At 35.6% G+C, this 22,956-nt stretch overlaps 1 protein-coding gene and 1 pseudogene across 6 annotated transcripts in view; one reads left to right on the top strand and one right to left on the bottom strand.

Moving 5' to 3' along the window:
- The window catches only part of LRBA (LPS responsive beige-like anchor protein), a 775,946-nt gene that overhangs the window by 681,397 nt on the left and 71,593 nt on the right, over nucleotides 1-22,956 (bottom strand). For all 6 annotated transcript variants that reach the window (XM_023252764.2, XM_045056857.1, XM_023252765.2 and 3 more), the window contains exons 3-4: nucleotides 4,969-5,200; nucleotides 4,655-4,755 (exon numbers count right to left, since the gene is read on the bottom strand). In XM_023252764.2, the coding sequence (XP_023108532.2) occupies nucleotides 4,655-4,755; nucleotides 4,969-5,200 (333 nt within the window). The remainder of the gene's footprint in view (nucleotides 1-4,654; nucleotides 4,756-4,968; nucleotides 5,201-22,956) is intronic.
- LOC109499332 lies at nucleotides 18,002-18,800 on the top strand (annotated as a pseudogene).

Below are 22,956 nucleotides of genomic sequence, written 5' to 3'. Positions count from 1 at the left end.
ATACACATTTATTCATATCCATTGCTATTTTCTCAGAGTTTTCTATATTCACCAACAGAAATGTACTCATTATATATTCAGAATAAAGACACTGAATATAAATCAAACTAAAATGAAACTAGTATATATACAGTCCCTGACTTCTGATGGTCCAACATAGAATTTTTTTGTTCACAATGGTGTGAAAGCTATATGCATTCAGTAGAAATAGTACTTTGAACTTTGAATTTTAATCTTTTCCCAGGCAGTGACATGCAACATGCAGCACAATACTCTCTCGGGATGCTGGGCAGTGGCAACAAGTCACAGCTCCCAGCCAGCCACAAAGTCACAAGGATAAACAACCGATACACTTACAACCATTCTGTACCCACACAACCTTTCTGTTTTGCACTTTGAATTCAGTATGCAATAAATTACATGATATATTCAACACTGTATCACAAAACAGGCTTTGTGTTACATGATTTTGCCCAACTGTAGGCTAATATAAGTGTTCTGATAGGCTAAGCTATGATGTTTGATAAGTTAGGTGTATTAAATGTATTTTCACCTTTTAACATTTTCAACTTACAATGTGTTTATCAAAATGGAGCCCCACTGCAAGTCAAAGAAGATCTGTACTTTCTCTTCTGGCCATGACACAGTACCAGGGTCTAGACTTATCAACTCACCCTAAACAACTAGAATACTGGATAAAATGTATGAAACAGAAACTGTTTTTAGACATGGAAGAAGTAGCTCAAGACACTGCTACTTGAGAAAAGTAAACAAAATGAGCCATGAGATTACCAGATTTTCTACCAGGATGCAATTTCCATACCACTGCACAGGAAAAGGAAAACCAAACAGAATGTGAAGTTCTCATTGACTTATTGAGACAGAAATTGCAGTGTGGGGTAGTCTGAGAAGGATGAAAGCTTCAAGCAGAGTACTACAGAGAAAAGAGCTATGCAGGTAAGAAGTTCCAAAATCTACCTGATCTTAATCCTCCTTGACTTAATACCAAACTATCCATGCCTATCATAAAACTGAACAAGGTGAGGCCAAGATATTGAAAGCTATAAGTCAAAGAATTTTTACAGCTACTATACAGCCAGAAATTGAGACCCTACTAGGCACAGCGGAATGACCACAGAGCCTTACACTACCTCTTACCCCGTATCTCAGATGTAGGGTCATTCAGAGAGACCCTAAAAGAATCAGGCCTGAATAAGGAAGCTAAACTAGCCTTAGAATAACAGACAATCTAGACCTGACCAAAACAAAACTTTTAAACTAGTCTGTAAGAGTAAAGTTGATCCACAAATAATTTATCTGTCTACAAAAACAGTCTAACAATCTGAAAAAGAATATGACAAAATCTAGCACTCAACCAGGAACAATTCCGTGTATCTAACATCACTGGATCTAAAATCACTAGCATTAGAAGCAGGAAAATATGACCTATAAGCAGACACAAAATCCATGAGTAAAAAACTGATCTAGAAAATGATAAAGATGATAGAATTAGTAGAAAATAACATGAGAGCAACTATTATATTATAAATATGCTCAATAGTCCTAAGGATTTAAAGGAAAACATGAACATAATGAGGAAAAATAAAAGATATTAAAAGAACTAAACAGAATCTTTAGAAATAAAAATATCTGAACTCTGAAAATTTTACTGGATAGAATTAACACACTGCAGGAGAAACAAAAGAGCGGTTACTTTAAAAATACAGTAATTAAAAAGCAATCTAAAATGAAACACAAAGGGAAAAGGCTGAAAAACAAATGAATAGATCTCAGTGACCTACTGGGCACTATCAAGAGAGCTAACATACATGTAATTATAGTCCCAGAAGGAGGAGGGAGGGACAAAAACATGACACTTAAAAAAATAATGACCAAAATGTTTCCAAATTTTCTGAAAATTCTATTATAAATGTCCAAATACCACAAGTGTAATAAGAATAAACACAAGGACCAAAAACCATAAAATACTTAGGAATCAATCTAACCAAAGAGGTGAAAAATCTATACACTGAAAACTACAGAAAGCTTATGAAAGAAATTGAAGAAGACAAAAAAAAAAAAAAAAGGCAAAATATTCCATGCTCCTGGATAGGAAGAACAAATATTGTTAAAATGTTGATACTACCCAAAGCGATCTACATGCCTATCAAAATAACACGAACATTCTTCACAGAGCTAGAACAAACAATCCTAACATTTGTATGGAACCAGAAAAGACACTGAATAGCCAAAGCAATCTTTAAAAAGAAAACCAAAGCAGGAGGCATCACAATCCCGAACTTCAAGCTGTATTACAAAGCTGTAATCATCAAGACAGTATGGTACTGGCACAAGAACAGATATTCAGATCGATGGAACAGAACAGAGAACCCAGAAATGGACCTACAAACATATGGCCAACTAATCTTTGACAAAGCAGGAAAGACTATCCAATCCAATGGAATAAAGACAGTCTCTTCAGCAAGTGGTGCTGGGAAAACTGGACAGCAACATACAGAAAAATGAACCTGGACCACTTTCTTACACCATACACAAAAATAAACTCAAAATGGAGGAAAGACCTAAATACAAGACAGGAAGCCATCAAAATCCTCGAGGAGAAAGCAGGCAAAAACCTCTTTGAGCTTGGCCACAGCAACTTCTTACTCAACACGTCTCCAGAGGCAAGGGAAACAAAAGCAAAAATGAACTACTGGGACCTCATCAAAATAAAAAGCTTCTGCACAGCGAAGGAAACCATCAGCAAAACTAAAAGGCAACCGACAGAATGGGAGAAGATATTTGCAAACAACATATCAGATAAAAGGGTTAGTATCCAAAATCTATAAAGAACTTACCAAATTCAACACCCAAAAAACAAATAATCCAGTGAAGAAATGGGCAAAAGACATGAGTAGACACTTCTCCAAAGAAGACATCCAGATGGCCAACCAACACATGAAAAAATGCTCAACATCACTCATCATCAGGGAAATACAAATCAAAACCACAATGAGATACCACCTCACACCTGTCAGAATAGCTAACATTAAAAAACAGGCAACAACAGATGTTGGCGAGGATGCGGAGAAAGAGGATCTCTTTTGCACTGCTGGTAGGAATGCAAACTGGTATGGCCACTCTGGAAAACAGTATGGGGGTTCCTCAAAAAATTAAAAATAGAACTACCCTACGACCCAGCAATTACACTACTACTAGGTATTTATCCAAGGGATACAGGTGTGCTGTTTCGAAAGGAAACACACACCCCAATGTTTATAGCAGCACTATCAACAATAGCCAAAGTAGGAAAGAGCCCAAATGTCCATCGAATGGATGAATGGATAAAGAAGATGTGGTGTATATATACAATAGAGTACCACTCGGCACTCAAGAAAGAATGAAATCTTGCCATTTGCAACTACGTAGATGGAACTAGAGAGGATTATGCTAAGCAAAATTAGAGAAAGACAAATATCATATGGCTTCACTCATATGAAGACTTTAAGACACAGAACAGATGAACACAAGGGAAGGGAAGCAAAAATAATATAAAAACAGGGAGGGAGACAAAACATAAGAGACTCTTAAATATGGAGAACAGAGGGTTACTGGATGGGTTGTGAGAGGGAGGATGGGCTAAATGGATAAGGGGCATTAAGGAATCTACCCCTGAAATCACTGTTGCACTATATGCTAACTAACTTGGACTTAAATTAACAACAACAACAAAAAAGAATAAACACAAGGTAAGCCACTCCAAGAAACATAATAAAATTGCTAAGAAATCAATGATGAAAGCTTTTTTATTTTTTAAGTAAGCGCCACACCCAATGTGGGGCTTGAACTCATGACCCTGAGATCAAAGGTAGCATGTCCTACCAACTGAGCCAGCCAGGTGCTCCCAGTCCTGAAATCTTAAAGACAGAGAGCTAGAACTTGATATAAAGAAGCTAGAGTCTAACCATTGTAACACAATAAACTAAAGTGTACAATTGCAAAGCACCAATTTAGATAGATTTCAACAGAGCTAGATTAGCAATCAGTTGCTGTGGGCAATAATCTCTAAAGAGCACTAAAATAACCCCAGAAATCCAACAAAAAATGAAGAAAATATTTACCAGTATTCCTCTAAGAGGTAAGTAACCAAGTGGTAGGAAAAAACAGTTTGCTAAGGCACCTGGAGTTCAAAATAAGTTGACCACTACTGCCATTCATTACAAAGGACCATTAAATTGCAACTATGGAAGGTGGATCCAATTAACTGCAGACCTTTTGTTCAATGAGTGGATTATTCAAGTTTAAGGGCTACAGCTAAACTACTCGTGTCAATAAAAAAGAGAAGCAGACTACCCAACACTTTTCCTTCTCTATCCTAACCCTTTTCCTCTAATAAATGTTAATTGTATATCTGAAGACTAACAATTTGAAGAAGGGCCAAGTTTGAGCCTGCCTGGAACATTCAGTTCTCTTTAGTATACACCTGTGTTGGGTCATGGCAAAAGTAGCTATAAAGACCTAAATTCCATTTTGATTGATCTCTTCCTTTCAATTTGACATTTACCCCTGTATAATAATAGCAGCTTAAAAGCAACTAATGTATTTGAGGAGAGGGAAACTTTCAAATAGCAAAGGGTATTCAGGGTTTTTTTACCCATTGTCCTTTATCTCCTTGAAGTTTACTGAAGAATAGCTTTAGTTCTCGAACCGTCAAATTATAGCTAGCCAGCACTCCCAACATGTCAACTAAAAGATCTGGAAACAAAAGAAAACAACAAAACAATTAATCAACTTATATTCCTTAAAGGACTGAAATATACTGTGCTTATTTAAGAGTTTAAACACTGAAGTTCTAGGCACAAGTTAGATGCTCAAATATTTCTTAAATGTTACTAAATAAGAAAAATATAGTATTTAAGAATCAAACTTTATTTCTTCACATCCATTGTGCTACAGAAAAAATCATACCTGCTATCATATTGTCAACTTTTTCAATTTTCCCAAGCACTTTCTCAACAAGGCCTACTTCGGTGCAGACTTGAAGATTTCGTATGCTTTTCTTCAGAATCGCTGTAAACATGCTCCAGACTTCTGCTTGGCAAGTAATGTCACATTTTTCTAGGAGGTCCACCATGCAGATGATACTCTCACCTTCTTGGATAATGAAATTCATTTCCAAATCAAACTGCCCTCCTACCAACTTGCAAAAAGAGGGGAAAAAATTAAAAGCATTAGTGCTTTTTCAATGTAACTAGAGCACACTCCTACGCTTTAGGTTGGCAGTACATACCCATACACATTCTTTTCTACTCTCTACAACAAAAGGGTTCATAAGCACGCGTACACACACACACACACACACACACACACACACACAGCTCTAAAAAATAAAGCTTCTAAAGAAAATTCCAAGTTAAGATAGCACAAAGTCAAGCAAGAGTTGCAATATAAAAGTGGAAATAATTTTCAACAGAAAAGAAATACAGGATATCGTAGGTAAACCACTATCTATTGCCCTGACACCAATAAAGATCTAACTTTTAGCTCTATAACTGCTTCTAAATCAGTATTTCATTTATGACTTATGAACTCTGTGAACTACCCATAGCAACCTAGAGGTGCTTTGTTACCTATACAAAATACAGCTCACAACAAAAATGAAAAGCTGGAAAACACTCAGAGTAGATACAGAACTTAGAGTTAATATTTGCCAAATTCCTAGTTTATTTTACCTATTGATTTTGATCCCTTTTTTTCCCTGTCAATAATTAGAATAACTTAAACATAATCATACCCCCAAAGTACTAGTCAAAATATATTTCATTGAGACTATCAAAAAAACTCATCCAGAGAAAGATATACTGACCTATCCCCATGTTGTTGCTATCTCACTCAGTGTCCTCCCACAGAGAATTTTTTAAATTTTAACAAATCCCCATCGTTTAAAGGAATTAAACTACTTCTGGAATTACCTTTGCAGAGCTATCCTTGCTAACTAGATTTTTTTTTTAAATGTCTGTCAGAAACATCACATACATGATTCACCTACACTCCTGTCTTTCTGAATACATCTCAGTTTTACATTATGCATTCCTAAACCCAAAAGGTGGTCAAGAATTAGAAGAAAGCGAACTTTTTACAAAACAAAATCCAACAGCTCATAAAAGAAAAACAGACACAACCAAATAGAGTTTACTCCAGAAAAGCAAGGAAGGTTCAGAATTAGAAAATCAATTAATACTCCTTGTAGCCAAGGATTGATGTTTCTCCCAAGTTCTGCCAAAGATACACAGGGGCAAGAGGAATAAAAAAATGGAAAAATGAACAATATGAGACAATAATGTGCATGAAGGGAGACAGGAATTCCTGGCTAGTACAGTAGTAAAAGCATTTGATTCTTCTGGGAAAGCTCTGGCAGAGATTTTAGTGTATAATTCTTTGTATCATCAGTAATATCTAGCATTAGGAAAGGACAGCTGGGCTTCTGCTAAGAGAGCCCCTTGGTGTGACTGGGCCAATTCTGCTAGCTACACTGTCCTGGCTATGAAGTATACATGTTTGGTTCTCTAATCCACACAAAAATTCTGTTAACTACATATGAACTCTTTTTTTTATTTGGTTTTGTGAATATTATTTGCTTGTTTTGTCTTTAGCTTTTTATTCTGAAATAATCTCAAATATTCAAAAAGCTGCAAAATAGTATAGAATTCCTGTATACCCTTTACCAAGCTTCCCGTAATATGAGTATATTATATAATCGTAATAAAATAATTAAAACCATAAACTTCACATTGATATAATACTACCAACAAATCTACAGATCTTCTTCAAATGTTGCCACTTCTTGCCCTCAAGTCCTTTTTCTGATCCACAATCAGTACCTGCCCTAGTCTTCTCCATACTGAGACCGGTGCACAGGCATCCTTTGACTTTCATGTTTTTGATGTTTTTGAAGCATATTTGCCAGATATTTTATAGACTTTTCCAATATGGACATTTGTTTCATGTTTAAATTCAGGTTATGCATTTTTGGCAAAAATATCCCAGAAGTGATGTATGTCCTACTCAGCATATCATTTCAATGGGACCTAATTGTCATTATGCCTCACTTCTGGTTAACGTTAGCTTTGACCAGTTGTTTAAGATGGTGTTTTTCGGGGCGCCTGGGTGGCTCAGTCGGTTAAGCGTCCGACTTCAGCTCAGGTCACGATCTCGGGGTCTGTGAGTTCGAGCCCCGCGTCGGGCTCTGAACTGATGGCTCAGAGCCTGGAACCTGCTTTGGGTTCTGTGTCTCCCTCTCTGTCTGCCCCTCCCCTGATCATGCTCTGTCTCTCTCTGTCTCAAAAATAAATAAACGTTAAAAAAAAATTTTTTTTTAAAGATGGTGTTTGTCAGATTTTTTTTTCCATCTTAAAGTTACTATATTTCATGTTTAAATTATTACTCATCTTGTGGAAACACCTTGAGGCTACAAGTATCTTGTTTTTCACCATACATTACAAAACAAAATACAACAGCTCATTAAAGAATAACAGACACAACTAAATACAGTTTATTCCAGTTTTATGCATTGATTGATGGATCTTACCTGTAAATGTTATTACTGTGGCATTGCTAAATGGTGGTTTAATATCTCCATCATACTTTATTACATTTATTAATAGTAAAAGACTTCCTTTAAGAATACAATATAACAATCACACCTGAAAAGCCAGCATCATGCTCAAATAGGAAAATTGGAATGAGTCTCATGAAAGTCAGAAACAAGATTAGGATGCACTATTATCACCATCATTTGATATTATTCTGAAGGTACAGAAGACAGAGTTGGTCAAAAGGGAGCAACAAGTATAAATATCAGAATGGAGGAATTTAAATTACAATTATTTTGAGATGATGTGATACATATCTGCAAAACCAAGGACTTCAGCTGAAAAATTACTATAAATGAGAAAAATATTTGATATTGGAACTACTGACACAGTGACCAATATACATCAATGTCCTCTTGAAAAAGAAAAATAAATAAAAATAATCTCAAAAGAATAATGTTAAATAGAAGAAGCCACACACAAATAACTGTCTTAACAACTAGAAATTTATTCTACAGATATATTTAGGTAATGATGTTAGATATAAGAACATTGTAGTACATTTTGAACAGAAAATAGAAGAAACAATCCCTCAAAAAAACATTACAAGGGTGAGGCGCCTAGGTAGCTCAGTCGGTTAAGCATCCAACTTCGGCTCAGTTGGTGGGGTCGAGCCCTGCATCAGGCTCTGTGCTGACAGCTCAGAGGATGGAGCTTGCTTCAAATTCTGTGTCTCCTCCTCTCTCTGCCCCTCTCATGCTCATGCTCTCTCTCTCTGTCTCTCAATAAATAAATGTTAAAAAATATTTTTTAATAAAATTTAAAAAATAAAAAATTTAAAAACACATTGTAAGGTAATGGTTAGTAAAGTCATATATGACTATATAATGATATATATGATGCAGGCACTGAAAAGAATAAGGCAGCTCCATCTGACATGAAGAGATCTCTAAAATACATTGTTTAGGTGAGAAAATCAAGATGGAAAAAAAAGTGAACAGTAGGCTACAATTTGAATGCAAAACATATGGATATGGATATGGATATGGATATGGATATGGATATGGATATGGATATGGATATGGATATGTAAGTATTACCTAAGCATGATACACAAGAAACTAAATAGTGATTGCCAGGGCGCCTGGGTGGCTCAGTCAGTTATGTGTCCGACATCAGCTCAAATCATGATCTCCCATTTCATGGGTTCAAGCCCCACATCGGACTCTGTGCTGACAGCTCAGAGCCTGGAGCCTGCTTCTGATTCTGTGTCTCCCCCTCTCTCTCTGCCCCTCCCATGCTCACACTCTCTATATAAATAAGCATTAAAACAAAAAAATTAAATAGTGATTGCCTCTGGAAAGTCAAATAAGCATCTGGGGGAAAAGAGCAAAGGGAGAGTTTTTAATATATACACGTTTGGACATTCTCCACACAGGTCTAAATAGTCAAAAATCTAGTTGCAACTAACTTAGGAGACCTTACCTTCACCTTTAATATTACTTACATCAATCTTTCGTTTTAATCTGTGTTTATTTCTACCCGTAACCACCCTTCCAAGAAGCCACAGAATTAATTTTTTAAAGTAATTTCAAAAAAAACCCAAATATTTCACCAGCTTTTAAATTGAGTTTATACTGTGAGAGCAGTATCCAGACAGGTGTTTTAAATATTTCTCCATTGCTTTAAATATTATAAAATATACCTTTCAAGGAGAAAATTGATGGCAGAAATTGGTACATACAAATGTGTGGCATATTTGATATACTATATGTATGCATATCTATTATACCTAAAAAGCATGCACAGGGTCTACAGTATGTCACGTTAACCCTTTCTAATAGTTATTTGAAGCTGATCAACCTTCAAAACACAAATTTGTTTTCAATGACAAGGATCATAATCCAAGTCTAGGCATTGGCTAGTTATTATCTGAGCTGTAGTAATGGCTCTGCACTACAAAATGTAATCTTCCCAAATGTCATAGTAAGTTATGAATATCTGAGCAGCCTAATGCACTTTACTAGCCGTGAAATGTGAAAATGTAATCTTATTACCTTTTTTATGGTTGTATTTTTTTGAATAATGTAGCCTAGAAACTGATGTATAGTCTTTTTCTGCATTTTAGCATGATTTGGTCTCCTATGCTATACAGAACATTTTTCACAACTCTCCATTTCAACATATTTTAGTCTTGGCCTGAACTTCATAAACAATTTTTATAGCAACCTTCAGGGTGGCATAAGACGCTTTCTATAGGTTATAGTTTAATGTACAAGATTATAGAAATTTTAAAACATATTATTCAAAGAATTCAAATCAACCTTCACAAGTTTTGAATTAGGATTTTAATTGGGCATGATGATTACTTTCTTCAATGGTTATATTAATAAAATATTTTAAATCTAAGTCACTTGTATTTTCAGAATACCAAGAAACACATACAGACCAAAAATAATTATCTTCTCTTCAAAAGATTTATAAAACTGGAAAAACTGTAATACAGAGAAAATTCTAATGCTTCAAAGTAAAGCTATATTTTCTATATAATCTTTCCTGATTTTTCCTCAAAGATGTGGCCAGAGAAAGGTATAGCAGAAAACTCGGACAGAGTGCAATCACAATTTATGCCCCTAACTAGATATTTTCTATTTCTTGTGACAAATCACATTTTGTCTCTGAACCTGACTACTCATTTGTAAAGCAAATCAAGTAAAGAGTAAGCTTCTTTTATTTATATGCATCCTTCAAAAATGTATTTACTTTTTAAAAAGTGCTAATCCCAAAGTATCCAATTTGTCCCTAAGAATCCAAACCTAAATGAATGTGACCTTACACATGTCTATAGTCACCAGAAACTTATTAATAGGGTGAAGTTGAGGGGAAATTACAATGCTGTGTCACAGACTGTAACATCTCCCAATTTACATTTTTTTCTTCTTCTATAATAATATAGAGTTTCTAGTCTGGTACATGAGACCCAGGCAAAAAATTTCCTTTCTAGATTTCCTTGACATTACCTGCCATGTCACCAAGTTCTGACCAATGAGGACAGGCAGTAGTATGTGCAACTTCTGGCTATTACTCTTAAAGGAAAGAACACAACTTATCTTTGCAACTTTCCTCCTTCCTCTTATGTAAGCCACTGAAAAACAGCAAGAACTAGAGTAGTTATCTTGGAATCTATGCCATAAGTCTCATGTTGAATATAACAGAACAGAAAGATCTATGGATCCTGACAACAATTTCATAAATTCATTTGTCCACATAAAGATCTGTACATGAATGTTTACGGAAGCTTATATTCATAATCACCAAAAGCTAGAAACAATTCAAATGTCCACCAACTAGTAAATGGATAAACAAGTTGTGGTACAATCATACAATAGAATACTTACCAGCAATAATAAGGAACAAATTATTGATACCATTTACAATACAAATTAATATCAAAAACATTATGCCAAGTCCAGCAAGTTATACACAAAAGCTACATGTTGTATGATTTCATTTATATGACATTCTGGAAAAGGCAAGGGTATAGGGAGAGAAACTGGATCAGTGTTGCCAGGGGCTGAGGATAGAGGGACAGAATTAATCAAAAAATCACGAGAAGACTTGAGAGTAATGAAATTTTGGTATCTTGATTGTGGTACTGGATCCACAAATATATCTATCTGCCACATTTCATAAAACTGTATACCTAAAAAGGGTGAATTTAACTGTATGTCATTTTTTTTTAAATGTTCATTTTTGAGATAGAGCACACACATGTACACAGGGTAGGGGCAGAGAGAGAGGGGGACAGAGTATCTGAAGCGGGCTCCTTACTGACAGCACAGAGCCCAACGCAGGGCTCAAACTCACCACAAACCAAACCATGAGATGATGACCTGAGTAAAGTTGTACATTTAACCAACTGAGCCACCCAAGTGCCCCTACCTCTATGTCTTAGTAAGTCTTAAAACAAACAAACAAACAAACAAAAAAAAACCTCAGGCCATTTGCCATTTGTATCAAAGACAAGAGAAAAGTAAGATCCTCCAACTAGAGGCAACAATGTAGAATTAAAATGGCAAAGTCATGGAATACAAGAAAATTAAAAGAAAAACGTCACTATAGTAAAAAGCATGTTTTACTGATAATGAATTATCATCTTTATAGTTTTCAATAACTCATGTACTAGAGAAAGTAACAAAACCATCTCATTTCTCCCTGTTCATTTGACCTTTCATAAAATTTAAAAGTTTTCACTGAACTACGACATGTCTACAAAAGCAGTATTAAGCAAAAAGTTTCCATGTAGTCTGAGAAATACTGGATTAAACAAGGCTAGAGATGTTTACACAATAGGATTGCCATAATATTCATATTCACAATACGATATGCTACTATATTTTTATGTCTCCAAAAGTTAGATAACCAATGCATGGATTTCCTACAATTTATTTAACAATGGAATCTTTTCTTTCCTTTTTTTTCTGACAAGAGCTTTTCACAGGAGTAACATTCTTCCAAAGGCTTTTCTGAGAAACACTGGATAATATAATTGTATTCTTGAATCTTATTGCCATGAATAATATCACAGAATTATCTAATGTTTTACATTAGATAGGCTTTTCAAATCTTCAGGTGAATGGCTTAAAGCAACCTATTTGTTTTTCATAAGTTCCTTTCTATGATAAGAACATAGTAATTAATCAAAAAAAAGAGACATCTCAAATTAAGATTGCTTTAAGGGAAAAGAAAATATCAGCAATCAAACTGTCCCATCCCTTCCTCTACAAACCAGGACACAAGTACAGCAAAAGAAATGTCCTCCCACACTTAATTAGGGCTGTTCTACATGCCAAAAGAGTTCAGCTGAAGTAACCAGTGACGTTCAAGGCAATGTCATTAAGAACTTTATGGCTTCCCTTGTATCACTTATTCTAAGAAAAAAATCAGTCACCATGTCATGAGGATATTCAAGAAGCTATGTAAAAGGCCTACCTGGAGGGGAACTGCGGTCTCCAGCCAATAGTTTGCATCAACTTGCCAATCAAGTAAGTAGCCCTGGAAGCTGGTCATCCAGCCCCAGTTGAGTCTTCAGATGAATAAAACCTCAGCCAACATCTGAATTGCAACCTTATTAGAGACTCTAAGCCAGAACTATCCTGCCAGTTTGCTCCCAAATTCCTGACCCACAGAAACTGTGAGCTGGTAAATATTTATTATTGCTTTAAGCTGTAAAGTTCTGAGATAATTTGTTACACAGCAACACATAACTAATATAATTATAAATCAATCAGCTAACAGTAGTTGGGGAAAACTGTTTTACTCTGTTTCTGTACTATTTCAATTGTTTAAATCCCAACACAAAATAAATAATTTAAAAATACAAACAATAACCACATATAGCATTGAGTGATTACTATAAGCTATACACTATGCTAAGTGCTTTACATAAATTAGCATTTTTAATTATCTCTTACAAAAACTTCTATTATCTTCACTTAATAGATGAGGAATCTGAAACGTAACTAACTTGCCTAAACTCACAAGGTACTAAGGTAGGTGAACCAGGCTTTCAACAATGTATAACAACTGTATTTAATAGACTGTGACAGGTAATACAGACTGGCTAACCCAGCATCTCTTCCCCAAAGTCTTATCAGATAACTGATGAATGAACACATATTTCTTGTTTCAAGAATGAAATAAAGATGGCCTGGCTGGCTCAGTTGGTAGGGCATGCGACTCTTGATTTCAGCATAGGTCATAATCTCAGGGTGGTGAGTTCAAGCCCCACAATGGACTCCATGTTGGGTGTGGAGCCTACTTTAAAAAAAAAAAAAAAGAGTAAGGGGTGCCTGGGTAGCTCAGTCAGTTAAGCGTCCAATTTTGGCTCAGACTATGATCTCACAATTCTTGAGTTAGAGCTCTGCATTGGATTCCCTGTCTCCCTCTCTCTCTGTCCCTCCCCTACCCTCACATACTCTCTCTCAAAAATAAATAAACATTAAAAAAAAAAAAAAAAAAGCAAGTGGCACCTGAGTTGCTTAGCCAGTGAAGCGTCCCACTTTGGCTCAGGTCATGATCTCAAGGTTCATGAGTTCAAGTCCCATGTCGGGCTCTGTGCTGACAGCTCAGAGCCTGGAACCTACTTCGCATTCTATGTCTCCCTCACTCTCTGCCCTCCTCTGCTTGAGATCCGTCCGTCTCTCTGTGTCTGTGTCTGTCTGTCTGTCTCTCTCTCTCTCTCTCAAAAATAAACATTTAAAAATAAAAATTTTAAGTGAAATGCAATAATAACCCGTTATTTTGAAAGCTATTAACTTGATGTATAAAAACATTACAGAACTCAAATACCTAAACCCCTCCTCTCTAGTTTTGTGCCATTACAAAGATTGGAAAGATAAATGCTTACTTTTCCAGCATCCTTAGCATCTGAATGGCCATGAGAAGTTCTGGCAAACAGATATGAGAAAGGCTGAAAGGTGTTAATGAAACGATTTGGTTTCCTTGATAAAAGGAAAACAGATGTAGCTGGCATAACCCTTTGTTCTTCTACCTTCCTCACTCCCTTGAACAAAAATGTCATGTCCAAAGGTGCAGTAGCCATCTTCATATCACGAAGCTTACAAGCACAAGCATAGAGAGAAAGCCAATGCATGAAGAATAGTAAAAGGAAAGGTAGAAAGCGTTTAGCTCTTTAAGCTTATTAAATAGAACCTTTTTTTTAAATTTCTTTTTAAAGTTTATTTATTTTTGACAGAGAGAGACAGAGCATGAGTGGGGGAGGGGCAGAGAGAGGAAGACAGAATCAGAAGCAGGCTCCAGGCTCTGAGCTGTCAGCACAGAGCCCGATGCAGGGCTTGAACTCACAGACCGCGAGATCATGACCTGAGCCGAAGTCGGATGCTTAACCAACTAAGCCACCCAGGCGCCCCTAAATAGAACCTTATTAAGCAGAACCACAAATACTAGCAACTGCCTATCTCAAATTCCTTGTTATGTGAGAAAAATAAAACCTCTATTTCATGCAGTTGCTATTATATGTGGATTCCACTGCTTAAAGAACACCAACCTATTTAATATACAGATGTTCAATAAATGGTGCATAAATGAGTGAGTGGGTTAACAGAGAAAGCGATCTTGGACAGTTCCTTGTTCTAAATATGACTTAGAACTTTGCATTTAACTTAAGTGACTATAATTCATTTTGTGCTTTAGAAAAATGTATCACAAAGTTATAACAGATATGAATATACACACACCAGAACACAGCAATTCTGTTCCATGAAATATCTCTAGATAAATTGCCGTTGTAGTACATTTGTCTAAACAATATTTCAAGAGGGCTAATTTTAATGAGATAAGTGATACAATAATACCAAATTTTCACAGACAAAGATATCAGTGGATATTCTAGCATCAAAAGACTAAAGACTTCAGGTATTAAATTTATTCATATGAAACAATGAAAGCTCTGATAAGTTACGGCAGACTTTAAAGTCGAATAACAACCAAACTTCGGCTCAGGTCATGATCTCATGGTCTGTGAGTTCGAGCCCCGCGTCAGGCTCTCTGCTGACAGCTCAGAGCCTGGAGCCAGCTTTGAATTCTGTGTCTCCCTTTCTCTCTGCTTCTCCCCTGCTCATGCTCTGTCACTCTATCTTACAAAAATAAATAAACATTCAAAAAAATTTAAAAATAAAAATAAAAATATCATCTACAAAATTATATACAGAAAGGCTCAGAAATTAAGATACAAAAATTTATATTGCAGCACTGTTTGTAAAAATAAAACACTGGAAATAGCTTAAATATCCACCAATACAGGTATATCCATATAAGGGAATACCATGTAACCTTTAAAAAGAATATAAATCTATATATGTTAGTATGTCATGGTATTCAAGACCTACTACTAAATTTACAAATCAGTACATACACTATGATCGTATTTCTTTAAAAATACAATAAAATTTCAATTAAAGAACATGAACATTTAGCTTCAGTGTAAGTATCAGGCCAAATTATGTTGCTTAGTTTTAGCTAGATGCCCACTTATGCATCACTTCAGGCATTCCTAAAGTTTAGGTGACAAATGATTATATTATCAAGTATATTAACATCATAAATAATCAACATAACAGTATCAGTAATATGAAAAGGACAAGTCATTTGGATTTAATACAGTCACTCTCAAACACAGACATTCTGGAGTAAAAATCTCGTTACATGTGTCATACATTAAACGTCTATCAGATAGGGTGCCTGGGTGGGTCAGTCGGTTAAGCATCCAACTAACTCTTGATTTCAGCTCGGGTCATGATCTTACAGTTGTGTGAGTTTGAGCCCCACAACAGGCTCTGCCACGGACTCTGAACTGACAGCACGGAGCTTGCTTGGGATTCTCCCGCTCTCTCCGCCCCTCCCCCACTAGCACTCTCTGTCTCTCTCAAAATAAACTTAAAAAAAAAGTCTAGAATAAATGTACATTTCCTACTGTAAAAGTTAAATACTGCACTAATTAGTTATTATGAAAGCTATTAATTATACACATAAAAATGATTGAGAATACAAATAGCTAAATAAAAGGAAAACAGATTGTCACTTAATATGAGTTTAAAAACTGCAGATAGAACATTATATTCTTTTTTTAAAGCAAAAAAAAAAGCGTTTACTAATAGGGTAAAAGCCTGTGATAAATGAATTCAAATAACTGGTTATTGTCCTCTGCCTCATACTCTGCAATCAAAAATCTCAAGTGGTAGGATAAAATTCAATGACTGGAGGACAGAATTATGAGAAAATGCCTTCTTATCATTTCACACTTTCTCAACTCAGCTGTGTATAGTATCAAATTTCAGTTATTTTACTTTTGTGCTTTTTAAAACACATAGACTAAAATTATTGAATTTAATCTCAAATTAGCCCCATCCTAAATTTTACACATCTGAACTTTCAGACTCCACATGTCTTACTATGGCACAGTTTTACTATATAAATAAATAATAAATAATACAGAATGATAAGAGATTTGCTTACATTATAACTTGATTCACACACACGCCTTTAAGATCATTCCTAACACTGAACAAAACACAGTAAGGCTTTACCTTAGCCAGGTAATAGTAAAGAAGAAAGTTCAGTATGTTGATGGCGACATAATCATCAGCCTTTGCTTTACAACAGCCCTTTACTGATAGTCAAAATAATATCTTACCCCACAGTTTACATCAGCGTAAAGAGAGGCTATTTAGGCTTACAAATGTGCCATTCCGTAACCACAAAAGCAATGTACTACTCTGCGTTGCCAAGAAAGTATTCTCTGAATTAGAATACGAGATGTACAAAACTTTAGTAAAATGTTCAATAAGAAAACTTCAGTAAGAATTAAAAATTTCCATAGTTTTATAAGTATTCATTTATCTCCAAAATGCCTTCTAAAATGGTGGTGTTTGGTTTCATCCTCATATGAATTTCCCAATCAGCCAAAAGTCTATTTTATACACCTCTCACATACACATATCATATTTATGCATTATGTATGGCAGTTATTTCTATACAAAAAGCCTGAAGAATATACAGCAGACTATTAGTGGTGGATATCTTGTAAGATGGAGTTACAAAAGGATTTAACTTTCAAAGTCATATATTTATGACATATTTCCATGTCTCAAAAGAAGTATATACATATTTTCTTTGAATATAAGGGAGAGAAAAGATAATTTAATCTTTTCAATATGCACTGAATATGTGGAAAACAAAACAGGAAAAAATAATGCTTCTTAATTTGTATCTACAAAAATCAAATTGTGTGCAACTGATGTATCCTATCAAAACTGAGGGAAAGAAAGCTACACAATAAGGATATAAAATAGATCAGGTATACAGTATCAAGTATCCACAATGAAAGATGAGTAAAATATCTACCTTTTGGTGTGAGATCTTAATTTTAATGATAGTACTTTCATGAGTCATTCCCAAACTGCATTTTGTCCAACATCCTTAACCATAAACAATTATAGCTTGAGTGTTTTCAAAAACACAGCTACTCTTAGAACAGTGGTTAAGAGCATATCCTTTGGAGCCAGACCACATTTGACTCCTGGTTCTACCAGATACCAAGTATAAGGGCAAGGGCAGGATAGTTCACCTCTCTATGGCTCACTTCCTCATCTGTAAAATTAGGATAATAATGGTACCCATCTCTTAAAGTTGATGTGACAATTAAATAAACTAAAAGTATCTCCATTAAGGCACATCCTCTTAGATGAGGATAAAAGAACTCACACATCCTTCCATCTGCTATTAAAAATCTCACTTCAAAAATAGTATCAAGTTCGATCCACAGCGGGAGCACACCCCAGAGACCCCTGAGCAGCCCCACCACCGCCACCGGCCTAGTTAACCATAACATGCTGGGAAAAGGCACAGCTGCGCAAGCAGGCAAATCCACGCAACCACTAGGCCCAGAAGTAGCAGCAGCCCCCGCCGCCCCACCCTCTGCTCTGAGGACTCCAAGCACGAGCAATCGCGCAGGGAGCAAGGGCTCAGGCGACCTCACATCATCGGTGCCTGCAAAAAGGGACGGCAAGATAATCTGTTTTGGGAACAGTAAAATAGTTCACTGTAAGAAACAGATATGGTTTCATCCACAGGAATGACACCAAAGAAAATGTATTTGTACACGAGACTGCCATAAAAAAATAACCCCTGGAAGTACCTGCTCAGTACTTCGCAGTAGGAGATGGAGAGGCTGTGGAGTTGATGTTGTTGAAGGAGAAAAGGGTGTGGTAGCAGCAAAGGTCACAGGCCCTAGGGGAGCTCCAGTGCAATGCAGTAAATACGCAGCAGACCCTAACAATTATGGACGCTTTCCTTTGCAGAAGTCCTCCCCACAATTACCCACAGAATTACCAAACTACTGTGAGTGCGGAAAGGACTCGGAGAGTGCTCTCAAAGGTCTGGCCCCACTGCGCTGGCCATCCCGCAGGCGATGTTTCTACATGTGGAGACCCTCTGAGCGTCAACAAGTCTTCCAACCCTCCGGTGCAGAGAGAAGGGGTTGAGGGTGCTGACAAGCAGGGTACAGGAGAACAAAGTAGACCAGTGAGACAGAAACAAATCACATCAAAGAGACTTCCAGATACGACTACTACAACTCAACTTAGCTTCTTCCCCCAATTTCTTTCACTCATGTCCTATTGCTTGTAGACATCTACACACACTGCTTCACAATAAACATGGCTAAAACATAACTGATGATCTTCTCCCTAACCCTGCTATGATTGGTACCCCAGTTGGTAATCCTTCCACATGGCATCTTCAACTCTGCTCTTCCTATGTACAATGTCGAATTTATTAAATGCTGCTGACTCTCTCTCCTAAAATTTCTTAAATTTGTCCTTCTTCCTCTTTACTACCATCACTAAACTAGCTGAGAACTCCTTCATTAAACACACACAACTATCAGTATACTTGATCCACTGGATTAAATGTCCATAAAATACAGAAGTCTATACACATGGCTGTCAACATTGCTCACTTTGTAGGAGAGCACAGGAGAAACTGGCCATGGAGAGAAAGAGGCAGAACACAGAACAAAGTTTAAAAAGATAAGGAAAAACAAGAATCATACATGTAAGTTTATACATGTATATACAATAACATGTGTTTATATAAAATTATGTATGTGACTCTATGTATAAAGACATTTTTCTAACCCAAAGCAAATTTGTTCTAAGTTAAGGGTATTTATATATCCTATTTTCTGTTCTTTACTATAAATCTTCTTTTAAACACTAAAAGAAGAAAAAAACTTATTTCATTAAACTCAATTCCCTTTTTTTAAACTAGGAGCAAGTAACTGAGAGCAACATTTTGTGTATCCTATCACACCTCCATTTATTGATCATATTAAGAGAACTTATCAAAGACTACTCCAGTCAACTATGCAACATATCCAATAGTCACGTGAAAGAATGATTCTTTGCATAATTCCACCCAAATCAAATCAATTTGAGGGAAAAAAACTACATAGCATACCCCCTCTGATAACTTCAAACTATGTAAAAAGGCTTGATGAGGTTCTCAAGTACATTTAACTTCACTTGACCCATATGAACAGAGAATTCTTGCCCTACATAAACTTAGAATTTGTATTTTGTAGAACACTTTTTGGGAAAGTACATGCTATCAAATAATAACTGTAGTAAATTAAATGTAGCCAATTATTTACTTGATTCACACGAGACATAATAAACCCTAATAATGGAGACTTTCACCAGCAGCATTCTATCTCTATGACCCCATAGCACCATCTTGCCTAATTTGGGAGTAAGGGGGGGGGGGGGGGGGGGGCTCTTTGCCTATTGCACTCAATTGGTTCAAAATGGTTAAAAACAAAACCATAATAATCCTTAATACAATAACCCAAGTCATTTATAAGAGCCATCAAATGTAATATGCACTCACACAAACTTCCACACCTCTTCTTTCCTGGCCTTCAATTATTTGTAAGTTTACTACTTTTACCATGTCAAGATTAATAAGAAACATTTTTTTCCAATTAAGATACTATTGAACACACTACATAACCAATTTTGAATCTACATTCCAGAATCATATGGTTTTGTACCATATTATAAAACATTATGATATACTATTTCTGTTCTGGTTTCTTAAGCTTTATGATCAGGCTAGGTATCTACTTGATTGATAACTAAGAAAAGACTTGCCCACAGCAATTTATCTAGACCAAAAGCAAAATTATACAATGTGTAAAGTATATCTATATTGTACTCTCACCACTTTTTATGCATTATTATTCCCCCTTTTGGCATCCCTTCTTTTATCCCCAGGTGGACAGAAATCTTATCTTCTCCTCTGGATGTTTGATGATTTTCCTCCAAGAGCAAAATCCCACCCAGATCTATATTCTATACTCTCTGGGTAAACTACCCAAAACTCCAATATTTACTGTAAGTATGTATGTGTGAATGTGTGTATATAAATCAGCATGTATCTGTGTGTATACGTATGTGGTTGTGTATGTGTGTACACATCAGTGTCTTCCACACAAACTCATGATCTTTCCCATGGGGCTCTCCTTCACTTTGAGGAAAGTACTATCATTATGTTATAAAAGTAAATGTCCCTACCTCACTGTCTTCTTAGATAATCTGCAAGAATTAGAACTCTTATCAACCAATAAGAACTGACACATAAGACTCAACCCAACAGAATATTGTTTTTCATAAGAGACTTTTTTCTACTTTTAATTTTTTAATTTACATCCAAATTAGTTAGTATATAGTGCAACAATGATTTCAGAAGTAGATTCCTTAATGCCTCTTACTCATTTAGCCCATCCCCCCTCCCACAACCCATCCAGCAACCCTCTGTTTGTTCTCTATATTTAACAGTCTCTTATGTTTTGTCCCCCTCCCTGTTTTTATATTCTTTTTGCTTCCCTTCCCTTGTGTTCATCTGTTTAGTATCTTAAATTCCTCATATGAGTGAAGCCATATGATATTTGTCTTTCTCTGACTAATTTCGCTTAGCATAATACCATCTAGTTCCATCCACGTGGTTGCAAATGACAAGATTTCATCCTTTTTGATTGCCGAGTAATACTCCATTGTGTATATATATATATATATATATATATACATACATATATATATATATATATATGTATACATATATATATATACATATATATATATATATATATATATATGTATATATATATATACCGCATCTTCTTTATCCATTCATCTGTCGATGGACATTTGGGCTGTTTCCATACTTTGGCTATTGTTGATAGTGCTGCTATAAACATTGGGGTGCATGTGCCCCTTTGAAACAGCACACCTGTATCCCTTGGATAAATACCTAGTAGTGCAATTGCTGGGTCATAGGGTAGTTCTATTTTTAATTTTTTGAGGAACCTCCATACTGTTTTCCAGAGTGGCTGCACCAGCTTGCATTCCCAAAGAGACTTAAATACGGAGAACAAACAGAGGGTTACTGGAGAGGTTGTGGGAGGGGGGATGGGCTAAATGGGTAAGGGACATTAAGGAATCTACTCCTGAAATCATTGTTGCACTACATGCTAACTTGGATGCAAATGAGAAAGAAAGAGAGAGAGAGAGAGAGAGAGAGAGAGAGACAGACAGACAGACTGTTTTCAAGTGCCCATGGGATATATATGAAAATAGACTGTATCCTAGGACATTAATACAAAATTCAACAAATTTAAAGGAACTGAAATCATATACAATGGTTCTTTGACTACAGGAGAATCAAACTAGAATAGAAAGGTAAAGAAAGAAATAACACAAAGATAAAGTTATCAGAAAAAAACCTCCAAACATTTGGAAACTAAAATATGCATTTCTAAATAATTGACAGGTCAAAAAAGAGTCTCCAGGGAACTAAAAACAAATAGCAAGAACTGAATCAAAATAAAATACAACAGGGGTGCCTGGCTGGCTCAGTCAGTAGAGCATGTGATTCTTGATCTCAGGGTCATGAGTTAAAGTCTCACACAAGACATGGAGCCTACCTAAAATAAATAAATAAATAAATAAATAAATAAATAAATAAATAAATAAATAAATAGATGAATGAATGAATGAATGAATGAATGAATGACTATAAATACAACATATCAAAAATCTGTAAGCCATAGCTAATGCAGTACTTAGAGGGAAACTCTTAGCACTAAATGTATATATTAGAAAAATGGAGAAGTTTCAAATAATCTACATCTTCATTTTAAGAGCCTAACAGAAGATCAAAATAAATCCAAAGCAAGGGGTGCCTGGGTGGCTCAGTCACTTGAACATCCAACTCTTGATTTCAGCTCAGGTCACAGTCTCATGGTTTGTGGGTTTGAGACCCACATCAGTGATTGCACTGACAGCATGGAGCCTGCTTAGGATTCTCTCTCTCCCCCTCTCTATCTCTGCATCCTTCTTCAAAATAAATAAATAAACTTAAAAATTTTTTAAATAAATGCAAAGCAAGCTGAAGGAAGGAAATGATAAATTAAAAAGATAATGAAACTGAAAGCAAAAAATAATAGAGAAAAATCAATGAAATAAAAAGATAGGTTTTTGAAAAAAAAATCAATAAAATTTAGAAAACTTTAGCAGGACTAAAAAATAACAGAAAAAAAGACACAAAGTACCAGTATCAGGAATGAAACAGGAAATATCAGTATAGACCCTGCAGATGACAAAGAATAATACTACAAACAACTCTAACCAAATAATTTGATAATGTAGATGAAATCAGCCAATTCCTCAAAAAACACAAGCTACCACAGTTACTCAATGTGAAATAGATAATTTAAGGGGTGCCT

Source organism: Felis catus, chromosome B1 (assembly GCF_018350175.1).
Source record: "Felis catus isolate Fca126 chromosome B1, F.catus_Fca126_mat1.0, whole genome shotgun sequence".
In the NCBI taxonomy this organism is placed as follows: Eukaryota; Metazoa; Chordata; class Mammalia; order Carnivora; family Felidae; genus Felis; species Felis catus.
Note: the sequence above shows the minus strand (reverse complement) of the source record. Positions and strands in the feature narration are given on the sequence as shown.